The 27,445-nt window shown below is 42.2% G+C and overlaps 1 protein-coding gene across 4 annotated transcripts in view; it reads left to right on the forward strand.

Annotated features, from left to right (window-relative positions):
* UPL6 (ubiquitin protein ligase 6) overlaps nt 1-27,445 on the forward strand; it is a 69,955-nt gene that overhangs the window by 38,926 nt on the left and 3,584 nt on the right. For 3 of the 4 annotated variants that reach the window (XM_078587859.1, XM_078587878.1, XM_078587866.1), the window contains 17 exons: nt 3,175-3,247; nt 3,336-3,453; nt 3,532-3,834; nt 4,017-4,113; nt 10,863-11,003; nt 11,186-11,272; nt 11,338-11,427; nt 11,555-11,695; nt 11,839-11,964; nt 19,411-19,509; nt 20,481-20,548; nt 21,575-21,641; nt 22,490-22,660; nt 22,740-22,829; nt 23,019-23,099; nt 23,257-23,330; nt 23,446-23,517. In XM_078587859.1, coding sequence (XP_078443985.1) covers nt 3,175-3,247; nt 3,336-3,453; nt 3,532-3,834; nt 4,017-4,113; nt 10,863-11,003; nt 11,186-11,272; nt 11,338-11,427; nt 11,555-11,695; nt 11,839-11,964; nt 19,411-19,509; nt 20,481-20,548; nt 21,575-21,641; nt 22,490-22,660; nt 22,740-22,829; nt 23,019-23,099; nt 23,257-23,330; nt 23,446-23,517 — 1,898 coding nt within the window. The remainder of the gene's footprint in view (nt 1-3,174; nt 3,248-3,335; nt 3,454-3,531; nt 3,835-4,016; nt 4,114-10,862; nt 11,004-11,185; nt 11,273-11,337; nt 11,428-11,554; nt 11,696-11,838; nt 11,965-19,410; nt 19,510-20,480; nt 20,549-21,574; nt 21,642-22,489; nt 22,661-22,739; nt 22,830-23,018; nt 23,100-23,256; nt 23,331-23,445; nt 23,518-27,445) is intronic. The other variant, XR_013584003.1, reaches the window with a different exon arrangement.

Here is a 27,445-nt window from a genome sequence, read left to right on the forward strand (position 1 = left end):
TCTGAGAAGTTGTCAGCCCTGACATGATGGATACCTTGGACGAATTCCAGAGGGGCAATTTTGGCCTGGAGAGACTTAATCGGTCATACTTATTTCTGCTGCCCAAGTGCGCGGGGGTGGTGAATGTGGGGGATTTCAGACCCATTGCTTTGTCGAACTCCATCTATCTCATCATTGCCAAGGTGATGGCTAACCGTTTGAGGGTGATAATCGGGGGTCTAATCGGTCCATTCCAATCGGCCTTCATCTCGGGTAGGCAATTGCAGGAGAGCGCGGTGGTGGCAGGGGAGATCGTATCAGCATGGAAGAGAACGGGGTCAAAGGGCTTTATTTGGAAGGTGGACTTCGCGGAAGCTTATGACTCCCTCGATTGGAAATTCCTATGGTCTGTCGTGAGAAAGAGGGGATTTCCTAAGGTGTGGGTGACCTGGGTATGACGGTGTGTTACATCCCACTCTTTCTCGGTCTTGGTCAATGGCCGGGCGGAAGGAGGGTGGATTCACCTACAGAGAGGAGTCAGGCAGGGTTGCCCTTTAGCACCACTGCTGTTTGTCCTTGCGCTAGACACATGGGCCAGTTGTACCCTTAAGACGTGCGAGCGAGGCTTTTAATGAGGATTTCACACGACGAGCTATCCGGGGGGCATCCCATTGCTCCAGTATGCAGATGACACACCATTCTTTATGGAAGGTTCTGTAACAGAAGCTCACACCGTATCGTCCCTGTTGGAGTTGTTTGCAGATTTCTTGGGACTATGTCTCAACCGGGAAAAGTCAACGTTCGTGGGGTTCGGCCTATCCTCGGAGGAGGACTCTATGCGCATGTGCGCTAGGTACACCCCGAGGCTCCCTTTCGATGAGGTATTTGGGGCTCCCTCTCACGGGGAGACGCAGAATGGCAACCAGGGATTGATAAGGTGGAGCGGAGGTTGGAGGGCTGGCAAAGTAGGGTACTATCTTGAGGGGTCACATGGTACTTTTGAGATCGGTGCTCTCTGCTATCCCTATTTTCTAACTTTCGATGTTTAAGGTGCCGGTAGTGGTGGCCAAACAACTTGAAGGATTAATGAGACGGTTTTTTTGGGGAGGGAATGGAGGAGGTAGAGGAGGGATACCCCTGGTAGCCTGGGATGTGGTCTGTAGACCCGTGAAACAGGGAGGACTGGGTATTCTCCACTTGGAATCTATGAACCTGGCATTGCTTGCTAAATGGGTTGAACTGATGGTGTCATCGACGAAGGGGCTAGCCTTCAAGGTGTTAAGAGACGTATATGATCCTCCGTTGAATTGGGAGAAGGGGTGGGCACACAGGAGGGGGGAATCCCCTTTTTGGCGTGTCAAACCATTCCTCACATCCGGGATTTGTTTGACCCCAAGTTGGGGGATGGTGGAGGATTCCGATTTTGGATTGATAACTGGACAAAGCACGGCTCCCTGAAGATGCAGTTTCCAAGACTTTTTTGCGCTGGCAAGGAACTTCAATGTTGCCGTCAGCAAAGGTTGGGAAGGGCCTTGGGTCCCTAGCCTTCCTGGAACTTTATCGGAGGATCGTTTCGTGGAGTTGTTGGGGATGCATGAGACCATCCTACCTCTCAGCCCCTCGGGAGTCTCCCGGGACAGTGGGTATGACAGGGGCCGCCTTTCTCAGTAAAGGACGCATACTTGAAAATCCGAGGGGAAGCGAGGGACGACATCTCAACCGGTAATACATGCCATATCATAATGAAGCAAAAACTTCCCCTAAAGGTGAGACTTTTCAGTTGGTTGTTGAGGAGCAGAAGACTGGTCACACGGGTCTACTGCAGGCGATGGGCACCGACGGAGCCCGTCTCGTGTCCTCTGTGTGGCGGGGGGCGATGAAGACTGCTCACACCTTTTTTTCGCATGTCCTATTGCCAGGGGAGTATGGGCATCGCGACAGATCTCTGGGGTGAATATTTCCTCAGACACCGATTTTTGGGCATCACTCATGACTGGTAGATACCGGAGCAGAGCGGAATGGGGGAGAATACTAGCAACACTTTGGGCGATATGGATGCATCAAAATGATGTGGTATTCAAGGGAAGGACGGCATCGGTTGAAAACGTCATCTCGGACGTTGCGGCTTTATTATCTGTTTGGGTGTTGGGGGGATAGAGTGAAGGCCTTAAGTGGCCATATCTATAAATGATGTGTACATATTCTTCACATTTTTAATGGAATAGGTGGACAACCGGTTTCCGGGTGGTCTGCCCTACTTTTCTTTAAAAAAAAAAGCCTAAATGCCAATGGGCCTAAATCTAAAATATTTATTAGTTGAAAATTGAATTTTACAGAAACACCAGTATGATCTAACACAATGGCTGCTTGCTAAATGACATTGATAATAGGGCTTAAAACTTTGAATTTCTGACATCAAATTAGGGAACTGCATACTCTTTAGATTTTCACTGAATAAAGTTTTGATTTTATTTTTGCTTGGATTATCGCACACCATATTGCTTCTTTACAAGTTATTGTATGTGTTACGATACGCTCCCTTCTATCACAATAGGTAGTAAATGGCGTGATGTGAATAAAGAGAATAACCCAAGGAAACTGATAACTGCTGCTTCTCATCTCAACAAAAGACCAGTTCGTTAACCCAAAAGGGAGAACGTCGGGAACAAAACAGAGAGGACAAATAACAGAGAAACACGATGAAAAGAAAAGAATACGGATGTGGCTGGATTAGCTGGGCGTCCTCATGGAAGTCAACCGGATCGGTCTCCCTCCTGAGTCTTGGAGAATCTCCTTGACTGTCACAAAAACTCCAACCTTTTTCCTCCCATTCTTGAGAGTGCTCCCCATTATTTAATTTCATCGACCATATCTAAATTTAGAAGCATTGCTATATGAGCCTTCCCCTTTGCCGTTTCCGTTTATATTTCCTAATGTGGCTCGTATCAGTATACACTTGCTTTTATTGTGGACCAGTGGTGTTTCATTGTTTCTTAATGTATCATTTTCCCAATTTGATTCTTCAAAAAAAATCATTTCCTAAAGTTGAAATATGTGTACGATTAATCTTCCTTTCTCTTAATTTAATCTCTACCAGAATGTCTGATTTATTATTGAGAGTTACATGATCACTTTCTATTTTATTTTGTTTTTTAGAGGACATTTTATGGACATTTCTTGTTTTTCCTGGGGCAGGCTATCGAATTTACTGTAATCATCACACACTTATTGGGGGCATTGCCTTCTGCAATGGTGGCTGAAAAAGAAGGTAAAGTTTCCTACAATTGTTACACCTATTAGCCTCTCTCTTCTGATTTCTTTTCCTTTTGCTGTCTTTTATGGCCTTTTTCAACTAGTTCTCGATCAAGTTGAAGATGCATTGACTGTGGATGAGGAATATGTAGAAGCTGAAATAAGTGCAGATCTGAAGAGGCAAATTACAAGTTCCATAGACTCTCGGTTTCTTCAGAATCTGGAATGGATCTAAACTAGTGTTTCTTCCCACTTTTGTATTTTATTTGCCTATAACTGAGGGGATTCTGTCTGACAACAGGTAAATGCTTTGTTTGGAGCTACAACTGGTACAAATAATCAGAGCTCAGACATGTCTGCAAAAGAGGTGTCAGCTGTTGGTGCAGTTTGTAGTTTTTTGCATGTTGCGTTTACCGTGTTGCCACTAGAGCAGGTCATGACTGGACTGGCTTATAGAACTGAACTTGTCCATGTACTTTGGAGTTTTATAAAGCGTTGCCATGGGAAAGATGCATGGCCAACCTTTTCTGATGTTATAACAACATTTCCCAGTGAAACTCCTGGCTGGCTTATACCATTGGCTATTTTCTGCCCTGTGTACAAGTGAGATTCTAAAAACACCTTTGTTAATGATGTATAATTGCTCTAATCTCATTTTGGTTCTTTGAGTATAAATTAATGAACTTATTTTGTTTGTTTTTATATACTTTGGTCCATTTATTTCTCCTCATTATATTATTCACTTTTGTAGTTTTCAATGAAGACGTATTTCATCTTTTCTCCAGGCACATACTCATGATTGTGGATAATGAAGAGTTATATGAGCAGGAAAAGCCTTTACCTTTGAACGACATATGTTATTTAGTCGCTATACTGAAAGAGGTAATTGCATTGTCCCTCGTTCCTCACAACTGCTAATTCATAACGGGTACATCTGTTATTCATCCAATCACTCCATATTAATTCAATTTAATTATCTTGGTCATTTGTGATTCCTCGCTATAAAATTGAATTGGAAATATTTCTGGAGGATCATCATCTTGTCTCTGGTCTGGGAGGCTAAATTTCGTTGTTATAGCTGGACTATATTATGGATTTATGACCACGTTCTCCATAGGGCCCTCTTATCTCTTCCTTCGAGCTTGGATTATGGAAGAAGGAACCAAAAAGCAGATATCAGCAACAACCAGTTGTAGATAAGAGTGGGACAAGCCATTACAGATCATTTCCGATCTTTCTACAAAAAAGGGAAAAAGAGCAAATGGAAGTGGTGTGGAAGGGGGGAACAGAAGGTGAGTCGTGAGCACCAAGCGGAACTGATTGGACCTTTTTCTGAAGAGGAGGTGAAGGCAGCAATAAAAAGGGGCTGAGAGGGGAGGGAGCTCCAGGACCAGATGGCATCCCAGTGTTCTTTTCTAGCGAATGCTGGGATCGGGTCGGGTCGGATGTGATGGCCACAATTGACGACCTTCGAGAAGGTCGAGGGAGCATGGAGAAGATTAACAGGTCCCATCTACTCCTCCTGCCGAAATGTCAAGGATAGGAGAGTTGGTTGAACCGGCCCATCTCTTCGTCAAACTCAATCTATCTGATTATTGTGAGGGTGCTAGCGAACAGACTCAGGGCAAGGATAGGAGAGTTGGTTGAACCGGCGCAATCAGCATTCATACTCGGTAGGCTACTGGTGGACAGTGCAGTAACAGCAGGAGAAATATTGGCAGCATGGAAGAGGAATGGAACCAAGGGATTCATGTGGAAGGTCGACTTTGCAAAAGCATATAACTCAATAGATTGGGATTTACTGTGGGCCTCCATGAAGAGAAGGGGGTTCCCTAAGGAATGGATAAGGTGGGTGAAAAGATGCATCACCTCACACTCTTGCACGGTGTTGATAAATGGATGACCTGAAGGAGGCCGTATACAACCACAAAGAGGTGTGAGACAAGGATGTCTGCTGACACCATTACTTTTTGTCCTGGCGGTGAAAGCACTTGCAGTTTGTACTGATCAGGCATGCGCAAAGGGACTGCTACAAGGGTACCAAATGTTGGAGTAAGAGAATGGAATTCCCCTACTCCAATATGCTGATGACACCACCTTCTTCATCGAAGGGTCAGCGAGGGAAGCGAGAAACTTATCTATACTAATTGACCTGTTTGCAGATTTTTCAGGACTTCAAATAAATAGAAGCAAATCTGCCTCGATGTGCAACGGGTTATCGCCGGAAGAGGAGGCACAATGCGCAGTGATACTGAGAACGCCGTTTGGGAGTCTGCCGATGCGATATCTGGGCCTACCATTGATGAAGGGTAAACTGACGAAAGCAGATTGGCAACTGGTTATTGAGAAAGTGGAAAGATGGCTAGAGGGTTGGCAGACAAAGGTGTTATCGAGAGGGGGCAGATTGGTGCTGTTGAGGTTTGTATTATCATCCATTCCGCTTTTTTATCTATCAGTTTTCAAGATGCCAACGGGAGTCGGGAAGAGAATAGAAGGCATGTTGCGGTGTTTTCTATGGAAAGGCTCTGGAGCAGAACAAAGCAGAGGACTCGCAATGGTGGCATGGGATAAAGTATGCCGGCCCACCAAACGGGGAGGGTTGGAGGTCCTACATATGCAAAGTATGAACGTGGCATTACTAACCAAATGGGTGGAGAGAATTATGAATCCCCGAGAGGATCTTGTCATCAAAGTACTCCAAGACATCTATGGAAAGGGACTGAATTGGGATAAAAAGGCAGAGCCGTACCATGGAGCATCGCCTTTTTGGCAAGGTCTTCGACGGATCTTCCCAAGAGTACAAGCTTTTTTCTCTGCCAAGTTAGGCAATGGGGCAACTTTTCAATTCTGAAATGATGCATGGTCCCACGAGGCAACTTAAACGTAACGTTTCCCAGACTATATGCACTTGCATGGGATAAAAATGCCAAGGTTAGAGAATGTTGGTATGGAACGTGGCATCCGATCATCCAGGGGCCTTATCTGACCAGCGCATGGTTGAATTCATGAGCATGCAGCAGTCTTTAATCCACCTACGAACTAAAGAGGGCAAACAAGACAGCTGGGCATGGACAAAATGCCCCTTCTCAGTCCAGCAGGCTTATTTGAGGATTCGAGCAGGGCAAGAGGAAGACATGTCATTGGTCAGTGCATGCAGGTTCATCTGGCAACAAAAAGTCCCCTTGAAGATGAGGATTTTTGATGGCTTCTGGCACAGAAAAGACTCATGACAAGAGTCTTTCGCAGAAGACTATATCCATATGCATCGTCGCAATGCATGCTCTGCTTGACTGGTGAAGAAGACTGTAACCATCTCTTCTTTGAGTGCTCGTTTGTGCGCACGATTTGGGCCAGCCAGAGTCTGACAAGGATAAAGGTGGCATCGGAAAGGGCTTTCTGGGAATCGGTACAGAAGTGTAGAGGCAGAGGAAACGGGGAATGTGGTCGAGCAATGCCGGTGTTGTGGGCCATCTGGCTGCACAGAAACGAGGTGTTGTTCAGGGGAAGAACGGCTTGTACAGATGGAGCTATACACGAAGTGGGAGGAATTCAGGCAGTGTGGTTTCTGCGACCAACAGGAGGCGGGCGGTGATTTGGAATTGGTTGAACTGTGAAGGGAGGGGGCCATAAGGTCCGATGGAAGGTTCACCGATTTATTCGGGTGTTCATCCCCTTTTTTATTTCAAAAAAAAATCAGCAACAACCGGTTTTATTATGGGACAGCTTATGATTTTTATATCAATCTATTATGCACCTCTGCATTTAGCATTGGGTAAACCTCATACATTGTCTGGGAGGATTTCTCACCTTCCAGCAACAACAGTGGGATCTAAATCTTGTTCAATGAATAATGACATCTCTTCTTTGTCTTCGCACGCCTTTACAGCCTTATGATTTCCTGTTGATTCTCCAATCTTGATTTGACATGTGCTTCACATGTGGTATGTGCTTGACTGGTCTTTTTGTATGATAGGTCCTAGGGAGGACCTTATCAGTTAATGATCATTTGGGTGTTTCTTTCTATCCGTTGTACCCAGTAAATGGAAAATGCAGGAGTATGGTAACTGCCATTGGTTAAAGTTGCTAACATTCGTACGGAAATATTGGTGACTCATCTCTGATTGTTTCTACTATCCTAATGGCCCTACCACCTACTAAGATGGCAAAAAATTCAAGCTGTATCACCAAAGCAGCGCTAATGCTGTCCAAGTGCTCACCTCTATAAATATTTCTCTGTTAACACCCATCAAGCAGTTATTCATTGGTAGGCGTAACTGAAACATGCATGCCTTTTTTTCTAACTGATACGAGGTCTATCAACTCTTTGAGTAGCACATTGTTCCCAAGGGAAAAATCCTGGTTGGGATCCTATCTAAATGTACATGGGTACATGTAGAGTGTGAAGCTGATTGGAACAGAAGCGTAAGCAGAGGGTGTATGAGAGACATGGCAGGACGGTGGGAGGAGCTGCTCTAGGGATAGCACTGTCACAGGGGAAAACCCTAGGGTTGGAAAGATGCAAGTGAGATAGATATAGTATTGATATATTGAGGTAAAAAGGATGAGGTTACATTTCCTTTTATAGAGGACTCCAGTACGGTGAGGATTCTATGAAATATCAGACCCAAGGGCTGTAACACAGGACACGAAAAGGTGTGTTGGTAAAGAGGTTCTTTGAAATATCAGACCCAAGTGGGCCTTTATCACAGGACTGATAGCAAGAGAAAGGGGATAGAGGACATCGGTAGCAGGTTGCAGGGGATCTTAAGTGGCGGGTAGCAAGGGATATTCTCTGCTCAGCCTGGAGAGAGATAGAGGATGGTGCTGAAGGGAGAACACAGTGGAAGCTGCCTATGTGCTTATTGGCAGCCAAAAGGACGTGGATATTCATTTCTCAAAGATTGTTCACTGCCCTCCAACATGCAGGTTTACATCCATTTAAATGAGATGTATAATGGGATCACAATCTCCAACTCAGGTGTCAACTTGCATATGCTTGCTTTGGCTTGTGAGTGATAAGAGGGTGTTGCTGGACATGCCTCAAGTTAGTCCTTCACATAATTTTTGTGTGGATTGTGACCACATGAACATATCTTTCTGGAGAAGAAATTAGGGGCTGCAATGACTGCTGGTTAATACCAAGGACCAAATATCCTAGAGATTCTTGGGTATAGCATCTGTAACTTCCTTTGTCTTGTGTTGACATACACAACACTAGCTGCCATTGCAGAGAAGATCATACATAGCTGCAATGCTGCTCTGCTTGGGTCTTGCTGTAGATCAGAATGTCATAAAATAACGCAGAAACAAATTTGTGCATACATGGGGTATATATCTGACTCTTGAACGATTGGAAATTTATGGGCATTGGTGAAGGCATTGGTGAAGCCCAACAAGATGAGCTGGTGAAGCCATTCCTCGTTGAAGAAGTGCAGAAAGCAATCAAAGGTTTAAATGAAGAGGGTGCAACGGGCCCCAATGGATTCCCAGTATTCTTCTTCAGCAAATTGTGGGGGGTGGTTGGATCAGAGGTGATGAGTGCATTGGAAGAGTTCCGGCGTGGTAACTATGGATTGGAGCAACTAAAACGATCATACTTATTTTTTATGCCCAAGCGTTCTGGTGTCATCAATGTGGGGGACATTAGGCCCATAGCACTTTCAAATTCTATATATCTTATCATCGCTAAGGGTGTTAATTGGGGACCTAATCAGACCATTTCAATCAGCTTTGATCTCGGGTAGGCAACTAGTGGACGGTGCGGCGGTGGCGGGGGAGATCGTATCCCCATGGAAGGCAAACAAGAGTAAGGGTTTCATAGGGAAGGTCGATTTTGCTAAAGCATATGACTCGCTCGACTAGAGATTCCTATGGTCTGTTATGCGCAAATGCGAGTTCCCTGATGAATCGGTTACCTGGGTGAGACAGTGTGTTACGTCGCATTCATTCTCGATACTGGTTAATGGTCGAGCTGAGGGGGAATGGATTTGCCCACAAAGGAGAGTCCGACAAGGCTGCCCGTTAGCACCGCTGCTGTTCCTACTCGCAGTGGACACCCTGGCCACCTACACAGTCAAAACCTGTGAACAAGGCATCCCGCTTCTACAGTATGTGGATGACACCACGTTTTTCATTGAAGGCTCGATGACAGAAGCTCGTATTCTATTATTTGCAGACTTTTCAGGGCTGCGACTCAATCGAATTAAGTCCGCTTTCATGGTCTTCAGAATTTCTTCAGAGGAAGAGGTACAATGTGCTAGAGCTTTAAGCAGACCTCGAGGCTCGCTCCTGATGTGTTACCTGGGTCTCCCGCTGGCAGGGGGCATATTATAGCTGCTGAATGGCAATTGGTGGTTGAGAAAGTAGAAAGGCGGCTGGAGGGATGGCAGGACAAAGTACTTTCAAAAAGGGGAAGGCTGGTGCTTCTATGGTCGATGCTTTCCGCGATCCCAATATTCTACTTATCGGTATTTAAAATATCAGGAGTGGTAAACTGACTGGAGGGGCGATGAGACGGTTCTTCTGGGAAGGTAATGGAGAGGAAGAACGAAAGGGGATGCCACTAGTAGCGTGGGAGATACTATGCAGACCTGTAAAGCAGGGAGGGCTGGGGATCCTTCATCTGGAATCGATGAATTTGGCACTCTTGACTAAGTGGGTGGAAAGGATTGCGACTTTAGCGAAGGGGCTGGTTGTCAATGTCCTGAGAGACATGTATGGCCCCGAGATAGATTGGGAGAGATGCTGGGCTAGAGTCAGGGGAGAGTCCCCCTTCTGGAGCAGTCTGCACCAAGCCATAACTCGCATTCGTGAGTTCTTTGAGCCCAAATTGGGAGATGGGGCAACATTTCCTTTTTGGACTGACAACTGGTCCAATCACGGCTCCATGAATTTGAGGTTCCCAAGGATATTTGCTCTAGCAAGGAACCCAAAGGCCACAGTCAGGGAATGTTGGGATGAGGCTGGGGTCCCTATGCTGACAGGAGCTTTATCAGAGCCACGGTTTGAGGAGCTGTTGGGGCTGCAAGAGACACTTCTACCGCTCAGACCACCAGTTGATTCATGCTATGGTTGGATACGGCGGGGGCCGTCTTTCTCGGTGAAAGATGCATATCTCGGTGATAGAGCCCATGAAATTAAGAGACCACTCCAGTCAACTGCCCCCAGTAAGCATCCTGTAAGGCAGCATTAACTAGACCGTAGATCGATTCCACAACCCACTGAAAAACTTCCCTGTGTCTTTTCAACTTTACAGCTAGCACAAGTTGCCTGCTCCTTTTGTCCTCTTTGGAAAACCCTATCTCATTCCAGGCCCCCACCAAACCGTAACATCTACCAACTGCATTCACTTCCATAAAACCTTTAAAAAAACTAATTCCCACACTGTCTCTTGCACAAAGGCCACCATAGTACCATTATTCCAAGGGTAAAATGCCTTGGACAACGAGAAGGTCCTCTGTATTGAGGGAGCCAATGGTTCTTATTAGCTTTTAACCTGGGGGGGTGGACTGAAGTATTTTTTTTGGGCGTATAATCAGTTACAATTGATATATTGTAATTTTTTTAACTAATGATATCTTTGCTTCACTTTTTCCATCAATATTTTTTCATAGAAGCATGTGTTTTAACAGGTGTTGTGGCAGCTATTGTGGGTGGTCCCTGTCAATGCTTCATCCTTGCAGAAACCATTAGTTTCTGGCCAAATTAATATTTTCTCTGTGGATGTAGTCAATGAAAAGGTAGTGGTTGCAGCTTCTGAGCTTATGACACAGGTATGTAATTATCTTGTTAAAGTTGCCTCTAAAATAAATAAAAAATGTTAAGAATTTCTCCATGTTTAGAAAGAAGGTTTTTTTTTATTTTTGATAATAATTTATTCTCTATTTTCCAAGATTGTTTCTGACATTGAGATTTTCTTATTGTTCCACGTACATTTTACTCTTTGTCTTCCTAGTTGCGAGATTGGAATAGTAGACGTCCATTTGCATCCGCTGCTGACTTCAATGCTTGTCAAGCGACCGATGATAGTTTCATTGCTCAAGTAATACATGCTGCATTTTTTATTGATGCATTTGACGGTGTATAAAGTTAGTTTTCTTCCGATAGGCTATCATGACGGGAAACTCAAGGGCTCTTGACATCTTAAAACGAGCTCCATTCTTAGTGCCTTTCAACAGCAGAGTGAAGTTATTTACGGTAGGGTTGAGCTGTGTCCTATGGAAGCATTTCTCTACCACTTCTTTGGAAATTTGGATTTAAAGTAATTCCTAGCAAACTAGATAATTTCATTTTATTGTTATGATTTAATTTCAATATTTTTCAGTCACAATTATTAGCCGCAAGACAAAGAAATGCAGATCAGTTCATGTTTTCTAGGAATCAATTCAGAATCAGAAGAGACAGAATATTTGAGGATGCTTTCAACCAGCTATCCCATTTGTCTGAGAAGGATCTTAGAGGACTGGTATGGATCAACCTTTTTGTTCTTTGCTCCATTCATGAATGATGTCTGTTATGTTAGCTGAAAATTCTCGCTCTCATGGTTAAATTGCACTTGATGATTTGAGAACAGATTATTCAGGTATTATTTATGTTTTTGATTTATAGATTCGGATTGTGTTCATCAATGAGCTTGGGGTGGAGGAAGCAGGAGTCGATGGGGGTGGAATTTTCAAGGATTTCATGGAGAATGTAATTCGAGAAGCATTTGATATTCAGTATGGGCTGTTTAAGGTGATTATTTTGATGCCTTTTATCCATTGTTTTTACGATCTTGTCTCGAATTGTCTCAATCTAACTTGTTTCTTCATTATCACATTGTAGACCATATTCTTGTCATATTTTGCATCATAGCGTTCTGGGCCTAGTGATGGCTACTGGTAATCCATTGGCAATGAGTTTTTTAAGGGAAATGGCCATAACTTTCCCAGTGGGCTGAAATACCGAAAATTAACCCTAAATATGGCATGCATCATATTAGAGTCGTATGGCTCTGATATTGAAGGAATACATTCATGTGTGAATGTGTCTGGTAAAACCCTTCTCTTTTTCAAACCATTAGGATACAATCGCATGTCCCATTCCAAGGGTTTCAGACAGTAGTAGTAGAAAAGACAATGGAGATTGGGGAAAAGGGAAATGGAACAAATAGAAGTCTGTGGCTGGATTAAGCCAAAGTGTCGCCCACAATCTACAGTGTCAGTTCCAATGGGGTGGCCTCTAGAAGATCAAGAACTGGAGGAAGATGAAGGATTGGTGTTAATGTTGGACATGTGTTGTCTCGAACAGATACAGAGCCTTAGGGCTCAACATTTGTAGTTTTGGGTGGTTACGACTTTGTTGGGTTTTCCAATGTTACGAACAGATACAGAGCCTTCAATTTTTCAAAAAAAGTTGGAGTGAAGGAGAGGGAGGTGTGGACGAGAGAGAGAGAGAGAAAGAGATAGCTTATGAGGGGTTTTCCAATGTTCATCCACATGGGGTATTTCCCTTTATGACTCCAAGTAGACTCGCGAGTCATGTTGCCTGATGGCCAGGCCTGGGTTATCCTCTTTATGGGTCGAGAATAAAGGGGGTTGTTTGAGCCCCTTTTGCCTATGGTAAGATCAGATTGAGTTCGTAACAGTATCTTTGCTGATGTAGATTAAAAGAACAATAGGATCAATAAGGTTCAATCTTTAGATCAAGAAAATAATAACAGTAATCTGTCCCCAGAGATTGAGGGGGACAAGATGAGTTGAATGTGGAGAAGAGAGGAATAAGTAGAGGATCAAAGGAAAGGTAGTGTAGGATCTGGTTGAATAGTCGTCTGTCTATGGTTTGCGAGGATCCTCCATACTTAGCCTTTCGCAACAATGTTGATTTGAATTGTTGAACTATTCTCTGCTTGGGCTCCTTTTATACCCATTATTTCCTGTCCCTTGAATGACCCTGAATGTTTACTTGTGCTCGGGAAGGGAATAGACGAGAGGGAAGAGGGGCTCCCGGGGTAGGGTGGAGAAACGGGAATGATTTGAGGAAGGGTCGAACGGATGACGCAGGGATCAACCGGGGATGAGCTGCCTGAAGACACGATGAGGTAGAGACGATCACGAGGACATGGATCGTAAAGGGAGATGGAGCTTGGACATAAGACGAGAGGAGAGGAGGGAAACAGGTAGCCACATAAGATCACTTCCAGTCTGCCCTCCTAAAAGGAGGGCTGTGCTATTTAAAGGAAACATGGGAGGGGAGGGGCTTAGATGCTCTTAATGGTCAAAAGATGAGTGCCCCCAACGAGGGTCAGGGATCCTATCAAAAGGCACTGAAAGAAGTGGGGTTTTCCCCTTACGGTATTATTGCAATAAAAGTGGGTTTCCTACTTTGGAGACTTTGCTAAAATCTCGAGGAAGTTGTCTATGGTTCAAAATAATATATTTTATTCTAGAGCTTTAATAGACATTATTCATTCCACACTTTTAGAGTAAGGAACAAAAAATTTTGGGTTCAATTGTAGGTTCAATATGCCTTACAAGCTCAATCTTTCCCCTAATGATTAATGAGAGGATGTAGGATTTTGGGTGTGAGGTTTTCCCAATCCTTGGCGATTGAATGTTATTGGTATATATGGGTGATTCTGACTTACAACCCGGTGTAGGGTCCTTGTAAGATCCAAAATCATCTAAAGTGATATATCCCGACCTTTTTTCTATGGAACTGTTCCACAAGATACCTCATTGGAGTCTTGTTGAGATGATATAGTGGAGGTAATATATTGGAGTTCTATTTAACAGTACTACCCATCATTTTTTCTGCCAAATGATTAGATAGACCTCTTCCACAAGCATCTGATTCACAAAATTCTCCTATTGATAAATGCTAAATCAGCTATCTCTCTCTCTTTCTCTCTATTTTGGTGATTCTCTATCTTTAGTTATTGACTATCTCCGATTGCCCTTCCTTTTCTCCTGTATCATCAGCAGTGGCAACGATCAATGACTGTCACCATCTTGTTCGTGGTGGCACCCGTTATTGATTTTATCTTGTGGCTTGTCCTTCTTCTGTACAACCATTGTCAATGGCTGTGCTATTTTTATTGGTCGCGTTGCCAGTCTTGCTACCTGGCAGTCTCTTTCTTGGACAGCCTTGTGGCCTTGCAGTTTTGCACCTCGGTGGTGCCCCTTACCTCAGAAGCGATGCCCCTTTCCCTGGCCCTTGTTTACGACCTTGCAACTTAGTCAACTAAAACCTTATCGAAAGAAATATTCATGTGGAGTATTGTAGAATGCTCCCCTCCTTTATTCTTGAATCTTAATTCCTCTCTGAACCTTGTTCTAAATTTCCTTCCTCCTTGGATCCTTTGTCTGCTGATCCTCCATCCACTCTGTTCCTCCATAGAAACTTGATGGGACCTCGAAGGATTGGCACCCATGCCATCCACTGGCAGTCTATACCCGGTCAATTTGCCATGCAGCTGACTACTATCTTGCCCTTATTGAGCCGCCTACTTCTTCCAGCCTGTGATGATCTTCCCATTGCTCTCTTCAAAGCCACTCACTCGTGTACCTCCAAACCGCTTTTACCCTTTGTCCAATTATGTTTCCTTCCATTATCATCTTAAAGCTTGTGGATGCTGCATTGGCTCAACCTTAGTGGCGTAATGCCATGGAAGAGGAACTGGCTGCCATTGTGTCTTGTTTCCTTGCCTTCAGGCAAATATCTGGTTGGTTGTCATTGTGTCTATGCAATTAAGTACAAGTCCAATTGACTTTCTTGAACGTATAAGGCTCGCCTTGTGGTTAAGGTTCATACTCAAAGTTTGGTGTTGAGTATCTGGATACACTTTTCTCTGTTGCTAAGATGAACAATGTTTGCCTGCTGATTGCCCTTGTTGCCCATCATTGTTGGCTTCCATAGCAAATTGATGGCAATAATCTCTTCCTCCATTGTGATCTTCATGAGGAGGATTATATGTCCTTGCCTTCCTGTTATGCTGCTCATCTCATTTTATGTCTTTGCTTCTATGGTTTAAGGCAGTCTCCTTGGGCTTGGTTTTGTTGGTATACACACTCTGAGATTATTTGGATGTTCTCCATGCAATGGTGACATACCCTTTTCTATTGTCATTCCTCACCTGGGGAGTAATCCTCCTTATCTATGTGGATGACATTATTATCATGAGGAATGACTCTCATGTGTTAGCTCAGTTGGCTTCACATCTTGCTGGTGAATTTGGCATCAAACATCTGGACCCACTTTTCCACTTTCTCAGTGTTAAAGTGTTACATTCTACTACTGGTATCTTACTTTCTTGTGGGAAAAAATTTCTGGCCTTGAAGAGCTTGAAAAAGAGGAGGTTGAAAAATATTACTGGTTGGTGCTAGCAATGTTGCGGGAGGAGCTTCTACGGCTATTTGCTCTTCCACGGAACCCTCGAGTGATAGTTAGCGACTGCTCGGAAGTCTCATGGAATCCAACTTTGGAGGGCGTTCGGTGGGATTAGTGGACTGGAGGTTGCTTGAGCATCAAGCAGTCTTTATTACATTAGAGGCCTTTGAGCAGGAAACAAGATGACTGGTCTGGAGAGGCCCCCATTTTTGGTTTGGGACACCTATAACAAAATCGGAGGGGGCCTATTGGATGAATCACCAGTCATTCACACCTACAGACTGAAATGGAATTATAAGGTTGCTTTAAAGTGGCAGATTTTTGGATGGCTTCTCTTACATGGAAGGAAGTGGCTTGTGACACAAATCCTCCAGAAGCGAATGCTCCCTGATACCTCGGCTGTGTGCCCTATGTGTACACGATGTGATGAAGACTGTTCTCCTTTTTATTTGAGAGTTCTTTCACTCAGGCGATTTGGGACCCGTAAAAGCTTGCCATGGTGGTTGTTGCTTCAAATGAGCAGGTGTAGATGGAATGGGGAAGTGTCTTCACTGTGCTTTGGGCAATATGGCTGCACCATAATGAGGTTGTGTTTAAGGGAAGGGCTGTTTCGATGGGTAGCTTCCTACATGATGTAGAAAGTTGTATTTCATAATGGTTTAGGAGGGAGTGAAGGTAGGGAAGAGGTCCAATCTGGTCTTTTGTGTATTTCACATTCATATATATTATAAGATTCGGGCTGATCACTGATCTTTGGTTATCTTCCCTATTGCCTTCAAAAAAATCTATAGTGGCGCATGAGGAGTCTGTTGATCTTCCCTATTGTCCCACTCACACGCTCCCAGACATTGCTTATGCAGTGAGTGTTTTGAGTCAATTATACAGGATAGGAAGATATGTCATATGCTTGCAGCAAACCATTTTCTCTGATATCTCAAGGGTTGGTCTTCAGTTCAAGCTTCAGAGTGCCTCCATTTGGACATTTATACAGATGTTGATTTTGCTGATTCCCAATTTGATCCTTGATTAATGATCCATTACTGAGTCCTGCACCTTTCTTGGTGGTGATCTTATAATGTGATGCGGTAAGAAATAATCCATTGCCCCCCTGGTACATTGTTGAAGCAGAGTTTCACACTCTCGCTCAAGGCCTTTATAATAAATTATGGCTCATGAATCTTCTTGCAGATTGTCCTTTGATCAGCCTACTCATATTTTGCATCAGCATAGCCCATGATCCAGTGCTACACGATTGCACTTAACATGATGAGGTTGATCATTGCTTGATTAAGGAGAAGCTGGAGACGGCACGATACTGCACTGTGTACATTCCTTCAGCTCAACAGCAAGCTGATAACTTCACCAACAGCCTATCTGCCCTGCAATTCCAAGAGTGCTCGTTGTCCAGCTTGAGCTGGATTTTTGAATGGACGTGTTTCTCATTGTCTCTTATATTTCTATATATTGGCCCATTATCACGGGCCCATTTTGGATTTTCTCTCCTCTCAGTAAATATCACGTAATGAACCCCAAAATAGTTTACGAGGGTTGAGCCTATTTCTGATTCCCTTAGAGCCATTGCCTTCGTATTAGTTCTTGATTTCTTCATTTTGCCTACTATTTCCAATTCTCATTCCTTTCCTATGCATTGCATTATTGATTCTGGTGCCTCTGGCCACATGACCTTTAATCCCACTCCTCCAGCAGTCATATGGTCACTACTGCATCCAATATCTTTTTATTGCTTTTGGTGTTGGTTGAGTTTACCTTCCTTATTTCATGTCCTTCATGTTCTTTGCCTCGAGGTCAGCCTTGTTTTTCTTTAATGTGTCATCTGAGAATGGAGTTATGAAATTGTGTTTACTCCTAATTCCTGCTTCTACTGTGGCAAGCTCTACTTGTGTTGATATGGAGCATGTCGGCCTCTACCTCACTGCATCCCTCTCTTTGTTTGCTATTGATCTCTGTTTGCCAACTTGCTTTGAGGACAAGTTGTGGTCCCTGCATATGCGTCTCGGCCATCCCTCTTTCTTAACCTTGAAGCTTTTTTTTTCCTTCTTTATTTCTTGGTCATTATGTGGAGACTTTTGTTTGTAACTCATGCCCTCTTTAGCATATTTGGCATGCAATGATTATCTATTATCGTCAATTACAGTACCTGATTCATTTGGGCCTTCTTAAGCAAAAAATCAGATATTTGTCATGACTTTGTTCACCATGCTTCAAACTAAAATTACCACTTTTTAAAACACTTCCACTCTGATAAATCTATTATTGTAACTTTACATGTATCTTTAATTTCTGTGTTCTTAGACTTGTAAAGTGTGTAATGTGCTATAAGTGGTTGATGTGTCTTTTTCCCGTTTCATTGTATTATGATTGAATGGGCCACGTGTTATAAATGGCCCATGTCACTGTTTTAAGTGGACTTATTCACATGGGAACAAATCACTTATACCATCTAGTTCTGACTGAACGGAATTAGATCCTCTGATTTCAGTAAATCCTAGCCACCACTGGAGCTCCATTGTGAGGTGGGAGGGGAGAACGAAATTGATTATCTAGAATGAGAACAATTATTATGGTTGATGAAAGTACCTGATTCATGTAGACAAAAAAAAAATCAGATCTCTGTCATGACTTTGTTCACTTTGCTTGAAAATAAAATTATCTCCTTTTTGAATTGTTCTGCTCTGATAAAACCCATGCTACACTTTCAATTTTTTGGCGAACCCAGTGAACTGACCATGGAACCTCCTGTGCTCAACACATCAACAAAATGGTGTCTCCGAGCATAAAGTTTTGACAAAAGACATAGTCTTCATATGAATATGTCCAATATTTTTGGGGGAGAAGCTACCGTTACTGCTGTCCATCTCATTAACTGTGTTCCATCACAGGTCTTCATTCAGTTAGTTCACTTGACCCGCTGCAGTCCTACCTGTCCATTGTTTTTCTGACCAATCTCATTCCCTCTACCTGTGTCCTACCTGTGTGTGTCTTCTACATCACCAACAGTCATGTGTGCGGAGACAAATTTGACTCCAAGGTGCTCTGATGCATCTTTGGTTGCTTTCCCCCAAATTTGCTACCACTCCCTCGTCACAATTTTTTTGTATGCATGCATCTCACCTTTGAAAAACTTCGGCTGTTCCTTAGGCCGGTCTATGACCCAATGTTTTCCAGTTGGAAGCTCAGACAGACCTCTTCCACAAGCATCAACTTCACAAACTTCTCCAATCAATAAAGAGTCATTTTTTGCTGAATTACAATTTTTCGTTCCCTCCAGCTGAAGGATAACACCAGTGAAAAGATAATGGATGCTGTAAGGCATCTGCCGGTCTCTGGAAGAAACATGAGGATGAGGAGAGGAACCACTATTCTTTGATAACTCGAGCATACTTTAAAAGACAACTCTTAATTCCACATTGTTTGCTGCCCTCATAAAGAGATGTATGCTCATTTAATTGAAAGAATCCTAGATGCAAAAGGACCAAAGCACCCTTAATGGGCAACACGGCTGATGGGATTGATGGATTGTATCAGTCTCCCCATTTAGAATGGCCAGGACTTTGTGTTTCTATTGGCTCTTGAGCTTTAAATACTCTGGCATGATTTTTTCCACTCATCCTCCTTTAACCTGTACAATAATAAAGTAGAATAACTAAATTCTGAGTTTTCAAATTTAAAGATTTTTTTTCTTTCCTTATTATTTTTGTTACCGTTGTCTGATTATTCAGTAGATAATTCATGGAAATAAGCTTCTTTCGTATCACACGTCCTTCCAGTTTTATTGATGCTTCTTGTCTCCAGGAAACAGCAGACCACTTACTTTACCCAAATCCTGGATCAGCGTTGGTACGGGAACAGCACCTTCAGTTCTTTCATTTCTTAGGGACTCTTCTGGGAAAGGTATCCATTTTATATACACAACTATTTCAAATTTCATAAATAAATTTAGAACTATCAACTCATGCTCCTCTAGTCGTACTCTCAAAGATTATAGAAATATGTCTAAATTAGTGTGACCATGGGTTACTCATCATCTTATCTCAGCGTAAAAGTTAGTCAACATGAAAATTTTTGAAACTTCTCCGCTGTTTTTATCGTCGGAATCATCTTACTCAAGGGATCTCCCATTATTTCTGTGCTCGATGATCTAATCCCAATAAGGTAATCATCTCTGCCATCTTTAGTGAATTGACTTGTTTAGTCCATTGTTGCTACCCCTGGATTAAGTTCTTTAATTTGGAAGAGAATGATATGGAACTCCCTCGGACCTACCTGAAAAAGAGGATGAAAAAGGCATGTCTTACGTAACCAACGCATAAAGAGAAGAATAGGTGAGAACTCCTGCCAAAGAATAAAGAGACAGAGGCAAACAGGGGCCATCAGACTTCTTGAACGGTGGTTGCTGGGGCGACGTTGGCTGAATGCAAGCTTCTCCTGCTCAGAGGAAAGCGAGATTGATCCCATTCACATGTCCACGTGGATTTTTTTCTTTACCCCTGTCAATCTTCATCGATTGTTCACTCTTCACTGTCTCCTCTCCCATTTCCCTACTGTTATCGCTAGACGTCTTATTAAATCTGGAAACTATTGGACTCTTTCTGATGAATTTAGACCTTCAATTGTATCAATTCTTTTGACACTTTAATATCCTCCCAGGGAGCATATCAGAGAAGTCGTCGATACATCCTATGAATCGCTATCATAAGTTGATTATGGTGTTTTCCTTTGCTGGCCTCTTCTTGTGGATGACCAATGACGAGTTCTTTAAGCTTTCTCACTCCAATTCTGAAATATAAATTCATCTTTTGGACTTATCAGTTCTTTTGGAAATTTTTTTTAGACGATATGTAATATTTGATTTTATTTTGTAGGCGATGTTTGAGGGGATTCTTGTTGACCTGCCGTTTGCATTATTCTTTTTGAGTAAATTGAAACAAAAGTAAGTTTTTTAATCTTTTTTCTTGCTGGCATTTTCAGATATTTCCATACACATTTCCTGATTTTGGTGCCAAAAGTACATGTTCACTGCCAAATGAGGCTGCGAGATTAAATTGTTGGCAAATAGATTTTCGTAGATACTATGGATTCCATGAGAGGCAGTGCTTGATTAGACGAAAAAATCACATATACATAAATATATATTCTTTGGTAGGAGAAACATTTCACATTTTTCCCTTTAAGACCCAGCCAAAGTGCACAAGTGGGGAATGGCAATAGGGTCTTAGAATACCCCATGATCTCGTCAGCATCACAAGAGCACTTCCTTTGTGGATGACTCTTCCAGCATAGATCTGTACCTATCTTAAAACTATGAGTTGAAATCAGTAATTGGTGATTTTTCAGAAAAATAAATCTGTAATTGGTTTATGAAACAATCTTATGCCACTCAGCATGAATTAAATAGCTCAATTTGTCAATATGCGCACATACCAAATTTGTGGTTTTTCCTTCAAATAAAAGTGCCAGAGTTGTGACTTTATCCTGTTCAGTATCCGTTGGCTGACTTTGCTTCTAAATTGTATCACACATGGGTTCTCGGCTTAACTTGGCCATTGCAAAATTGACTTATCTCAATTTAATAATTCTTTGGTTTTTCATGGCTTTGTCTGCATCTTTAGTCTTTTTGTCTTTATGAATACTTTCTGTGTCTTTCTGGTCATTCAGCATCATGATCTGTCTTTATTGAAACGCTCTGAAAAACAAGATTGCTCACGTCACTTAAAGTTGCACTTTTTTAATCAAAACTTATTATTTTTATTGTTCATGTACGAGTTCCTCAATTGATGATTTTTAATAAACCCTCTTGCCTTTCCCGGAAAAATTGGGGCTGAAGGATGGTTGATGCAGATGGGGGAAAGGAAAATGTGGTCGTTTTACCTTGCTTTTCAATATAACCTCTTGTTTATTATGCTCGAAGTTTCTGGTTTTTAATCTGTTTTATCGCTCTGAATTTCTGACTGTGTAGGCACAACTACTTAAATGATCTCCCCTCGCTGGATCCTGAATTATACCGCCACCTTTTATTTCTGAAGGTTCGTTCAGCAAGAAACTGGTTTGGAATTTAGTTTCTTCTATTATTCCTGGTGATATTGATGAGTCGCGCAGGCTTTTGCTAGTAGATGCATTCAACTTTTTTATTTCTTGCACGTAGTTTAAAAATAGTTTGGAAGACATAGTTAATGCACATGTCATAGGCTTGCAAAAATAATTCAGAAGTAAAATTGTTGACCATTTCTCAACTCTAACAATTTCCTGTTTTCACACTCTCTTTTCATGTTAACTTCTTGTAAAATAGAATTTTGATAGGCCTAAATCGTATCAAGAATCTTTTGGAAATTATATCTTGGGAAAACCTTTCTAATTGGGCAATACGATCTTGGAATATAAAGTAGAATAGAAAATGTAGCTTAGACAAGTCAGGAATGTAGGCAAGAAACAAGATGAAATTGAGATCTCCCTCCCTGCTGTGGTTGCTCCCGGTGCTCTAGTCTCTGTCATGCTGGAGTGCCTCTGACGACTTCTCGGAAAAGATTTGAACCCCTTTCTCCTGCTCTAGCTTTATTCATTGGTTACCCCCACACATGGGAGTTTATCTGCATGTGTGTCCAAGTGGAAGCATTCCTCTTGAATCTCTTGCGATGCATTATTGAAAGAACATATCAACTTTTAAGCTGTGAATTATGCCAGATTTAAGTTGAAAAAAATTGACACCACCAAGCATTCGATTTGAATATTTCATAATTCTTTACCATTAATATGATATTGGAAACAGTATTCTATATTATCTTTTAATTTATTGCTCGTGTTCCTTATCGTACAGTCTATTTGACTGAATTTTCTGCGCGCTTTCAAAGCTAATTTTGGTCCACTGCTTTTTCAGCATTATCAAGGGAACATATCAGAGTTAGAACTATATTTTGTGATAGTAAATAATGAGTATGGAGAACAAAAAGAAGAAGAGTTAATTCCGGGAGGGAGAAATAAACAAGTCACAAATGAGAACGTTATCATGTTCATTCATTTAGTTGCGAATCATCGGTTGAATTTTCAGGTGATTCCCCTCTCTCTCTCTCCTATTTTTGGAAAGTTTCTTCTTCTGGCATGCTAAAAATTTCTATCTATCTTCACAGATACGGCAGCAAAGTTTACACTTCCTTCGAGGATTCCAGCAGCTTATTAAGAAAGAGTGGATAGAAATGTTTTCTGAAGATGAAATTCAGGTATGTTCTTTTCAAAAAATTAATCGATTTCAGCTGTGTCTGAACATTTTGTCATCCTAGATGTGATGTTTGATAATTCTGATCCTTTTCTCGTTCCTTCCAACCTTTTCCTTATTTAAATTATTTTCATCAATTTGGGGAAAATATAGCCCACAATAATAGAGCTTAATGTTGCATTTTTTTCTTTAGCTTCTAATATCAGGATCATTAGAGGTTCTGGATGTGGACGACCTTCGGGCCAATACGCAATATGCTGGTGGATATCATCCAGTAAGTTAAAATGCCTGATAATCTATTCACCAATCAATTACCTTAAATTTTGATGACCCTTTATGGTTAATGTTTGTAAATGTCTTTAATACATGTCACTAAATCTAATAAGTTTCCTCATATATTAATTCTAAAGATTAAATGCCCTTATGTGTAGGATCACGAGTGCATCCTTGCTTTCTGGGAAGTTCTGAAAAGCTTCTCTTTAGAGCATAAGAAAAAGTTCTTGAAGTGAGTTTCATGTTTCTCCCTTTAATTATTTCTCCTTCAAGCTTGGTCATCTAGTTTTTCCTTTCATTTATCCAATTCCCTAGAGAAAAAAGAGAAATCTTTCTTTCTTATGCAGATTCGTCACAGGGTGTTCTAGGGGGCCTCTCCTTGGGTTTAAGCATCTCGAGCCCAAGCTTTGCATACGGAGGTACTGCATTTTTTTCAGTAATTGAGATTGATTTCTATTTTTTTCCCTCTATGGAACTAGTGGAATATTTCAGAAAACCAAGTATTGTAAATTCTATAGAGTAATTCATTCTATTTTAAGGTTCTCAGATGTCTTATTATGCAGATCACATTTGAGTATCTCAATAATGCTATATGGTTTAATACTGATATAACCCCAAAGTCCCAAATGTTGATTTCAAGAAGAAACTCTTTCTCGATTTGCCGCATTGGTCTCCGCTCGGAAGAATAGTCCTCCGATGCTTTGGATCTCTGACAAATCATCCCTTCTGAGATTCCACGCACAGGCTCCCACCTAATGCAACAGCGCTTCCTTGCGTTCCTCTCTCCAGCTAGGAAGATTCCCCCCTTTCTTTAGTCATCTTCCTCTTTACTTATACTTCCCGTCCACACGGGAAGTCAGTTACAATTTCTTCAATTGTCATGTCCTACTGCACGTGACATTCCCCCTTCTATATTTTCTTTCTGTCGATTCTTCCTTGCATATTGTTTCATGGGAACCGTAACATTCCCCCCCCCCAACCCCCCAAAATCAAGTACCACCTTGTCCCCAAGGTGGAACATCGGGAATTGGCGCCTGATGGTAGATAAGGATTCCCAAGAAGAATCTTCAATCGGCAAACCTTTCCATTGGATAAAAAGTTCGACATTTCCAGACCGTTCTTGAGCATTCAACGCTTTTTCTGGTGACATTTTCCACTCCAACTGTTCTGAGATCACGGGGGGAATGGTTAGCGCCTGATCATTCTCTCCCAAAGCTTTTTTCAATTCAGAGACATGAAAAACTGGGTATAAACCACATTCATCTGGCAGATTCAATTTATAAGCAACTGATCCCACTTTCTTTAAGACTCTGTATGTACCAAAAAATTTTGGGGCCAGCTTCTCATTCACTCTCTTGGCTAGTGATCGCATGCGATATGGTCTGAGTCTGAGATAAACTTTATCGCCTTCCACCAATTGCAGATCGCGCCTGTGTTTGTCAGTTTTTGTTTTCATGATTGACTGTGCTTGTGACAAATTCTGCTTCAAAGTAACCAGCATCTGTTCTCGTTCCATCAATAGACTGTCGATCGACTCAATTGGAGAAGGTTGGGTTCCATAATGCAATAGTCTGGGAGGATCATGACCCTAGACCACATTATATGGGGTCGTTTTCAGAGCAGAGTGGTAAGCGGTGTTGTAAGAATATTCTGCCCAATGTAACCATCTTGACCAACGTTTGGGGGTCTCTGATGTGAAACACCTCAAAAACTTTCTAAACATCTGTTAACTACTTCAGTCTGACCATCGGTCTGCGGATGACATGATGAACTCATCTTAAGCTGCATTCCTTGTTGTGAGTGTAGTTCCTTCCAGAACAAGCAGGTAAATATCTCGTCACGATCAGAAACGATTGAGGATGGAATTCCATACCACCTCTTGCGCAGATTTTTCTGCTACCGATGGGCAATAAACAGGTGCTTCAAAGGAATAAGGTGGCAATATTTACTCAGCCGATCGACTACCACCATGATGCAATTGAAGCCCTGCGACATGGGTAATCCTTTGATATAGTCCGTTGAGATGTCTTCCCAAATTTGATCAGGAATAGGTAAGGGTTGAAGAAGTCCTGCAGGTGTTAGCGTTGATACCTTGTGAGTTTGACAGATATGACATTGATTCAGGTATTGTTTAACATCTTACTTCAAACTCTCCAGTATAAATCTTGCAGAATGCATTTATAGGTCCTCAAATACCCTGTGTGACCCCAACTACTGACTCATGATAACTTTGTAGCATATCATTTATTTACACTGATTTGGGCGAGAGAACTAACCTCCCTTTGAACAAGGTCCCATGGTCAAACTTAAATTTCGGGTGGCTCTCAGGGTCTTCCTCCAGGTCTTCCATGATCCTCCTGAGCAGTTGGTCTGCCAACAATTCTTTTCTTATCAATTCACGATCGAACGTAGTCACCCTGGATGTCATCAACGCCCCCAGATCAAATGAGAAAGGAAATCTCGATAGTGCATCTGCCAGTGTTGTGTTTTCCCTGTTTGTATTCAATCTCAAAGTTGTATCCCAGCAACTTGTTGGCTAATTTACTGTAGGGTTCTTGGACTTGCTTCTCCGTGAGTAAGAACTTCAAACTATACTGGTCAGTTCGTATGATGAAAGGAAGGTGTATGACATAATGCCGCCACTTCTGTACTGCCAATATGATGGCTAATAACTCTCTTTCATATGCTGATTTCATCTGACTCCTCTTTGGGAGAACCTGACTGAAATATGCAATGGGTCTTCCATTTTGTGTGAGTACAGCACCGATACCTATACCCGATGCATCTGTTTCAATGATAAACATTGAGTTAAAATCTGCAAGCGTAAAAACCGGGGGATTACTCGTGGCTTCTTTGAATGAATCGAATGCAGACTGAGCTTGGTCGTTCCAACAGAAAGCATCCTTCTTAAGTAATGGCGTGAGAGGAGCTGCGATGCCAGAATAATTCTTTATGGATCTCGGATAGTAACCTGTCAGGCCTAAGAATCCTCTCAACCCTTTCAAGTTGCTTGGAACTGCCCAATTCCTAATAGCTTCAATCTTGACCTGGTCTGCCATTACTCCCTCCTGTGATATCCAGTGACCCAAAAACTCCAGCTGCTTACACCCCAGGTGGCATTTCTTTGAGTTGATACAAAGAGCATTCTTTTTCAGAATGTTAAAGACACTGTGCAAATGTTCTCTGTGCTCCTCCCATGATTTGCTATAGATCAGAATGTCGTCAAAGAATACCAGTAAAAAAGGCCGGAGCATTCATCAGTCTGAAAGGCATAACTCTGAATTCATAGTGCCCTTCATGAGTCTTGAAGGCGGTTTTGTGTACGTCGTCTTCTTTCATTCTTATCTGATGATATCCTGATCTCAGGTCTAATTTTGAAAAAAAACACAGGCACCGTGTAACTCGTTGAGCAGTTCTTCTACTACTGGTATGGGGTAACGGTTTGGCACAGTGACCTTGTTGAGAGCTCTGTAATCCACAGAGAATTGGCGTCCTACATCTTTTTTCTTAACCAGTAATACTGGACTAGCAAAAGGGCTGTGAGATGGCCTGATCAATTCTGATTTCCGCAGTTCATTCACTAATTTCTCAATCTCATCTTTTTGAACGTGGGAGTATCTGTATGGTCTGAGGTTTATAGCTTGGCAATTCAGTAATAATTTAATTGAGTGATCAACTTCCCTGGGGGGAGGTAACCCGTTGGATCAGCAAATACTTTAGGGTGTAATGATTTCATGGTATCTTCAATGTCTTTGCCCTCAACTTCCTTGTGCTTCAACTTCACCCACCTTATATAATTCTAGCATCATCAATTGTTTTTGTTTCATTGCTTTTCCCACTGCTTGCCCCGACAGAGTTGAACTGGATAGTTGTTGATCTCCCTTGAGAACTACCAATTGATTTCCCAACTTGAACTTCAATATGAGCTTGTCCCAGTGTATATGGGTCCATCACAAAGACGTCAACCAGGCCATGCCCAGTATCATCTCTGTCCCCCCCAATTTGAAGGGTAAAAAATCAGTGGTTAGGCTCACCTCCTGTATGGAAAAAGTCACCCCCACACACAGGCCATGCCCGTTGATGTTTCACTATTTCCCAACATTACCTCAAACCTGACTGAGTTATCAACATCAAATGATAGTTTGGAAAGCAAGTCAGAACATATGAAATAATGTGATGCACCACTATCAATCAACCCTGTCACTTCTTATCCTTGGATCTCTCCCTTTAACTTCATTGAATGGGGGCTAACACACCCAAAATAGATTGCAGTGCGAAATGTGCCATCAGGAGGTTGCCTTCCATAGGTACTTCTTCTTCCTCTTCCCAATCTTGATCTTCATTTTC

This window comes from Wolffia australiana, chromosome 1 (genome assembly GCF_029677425.1).
Source record: "Wolffia australiana isolate 7733 chromosome 1, ASM2967742v1".
Classification (NCBI taxonomy): domain Eukaryota; kingdom Viridiplantae; phylum Streptophyta; class Magnoliopsida; order Alismatales; family Araceae; genus Wolffia; species Wolffia australiana.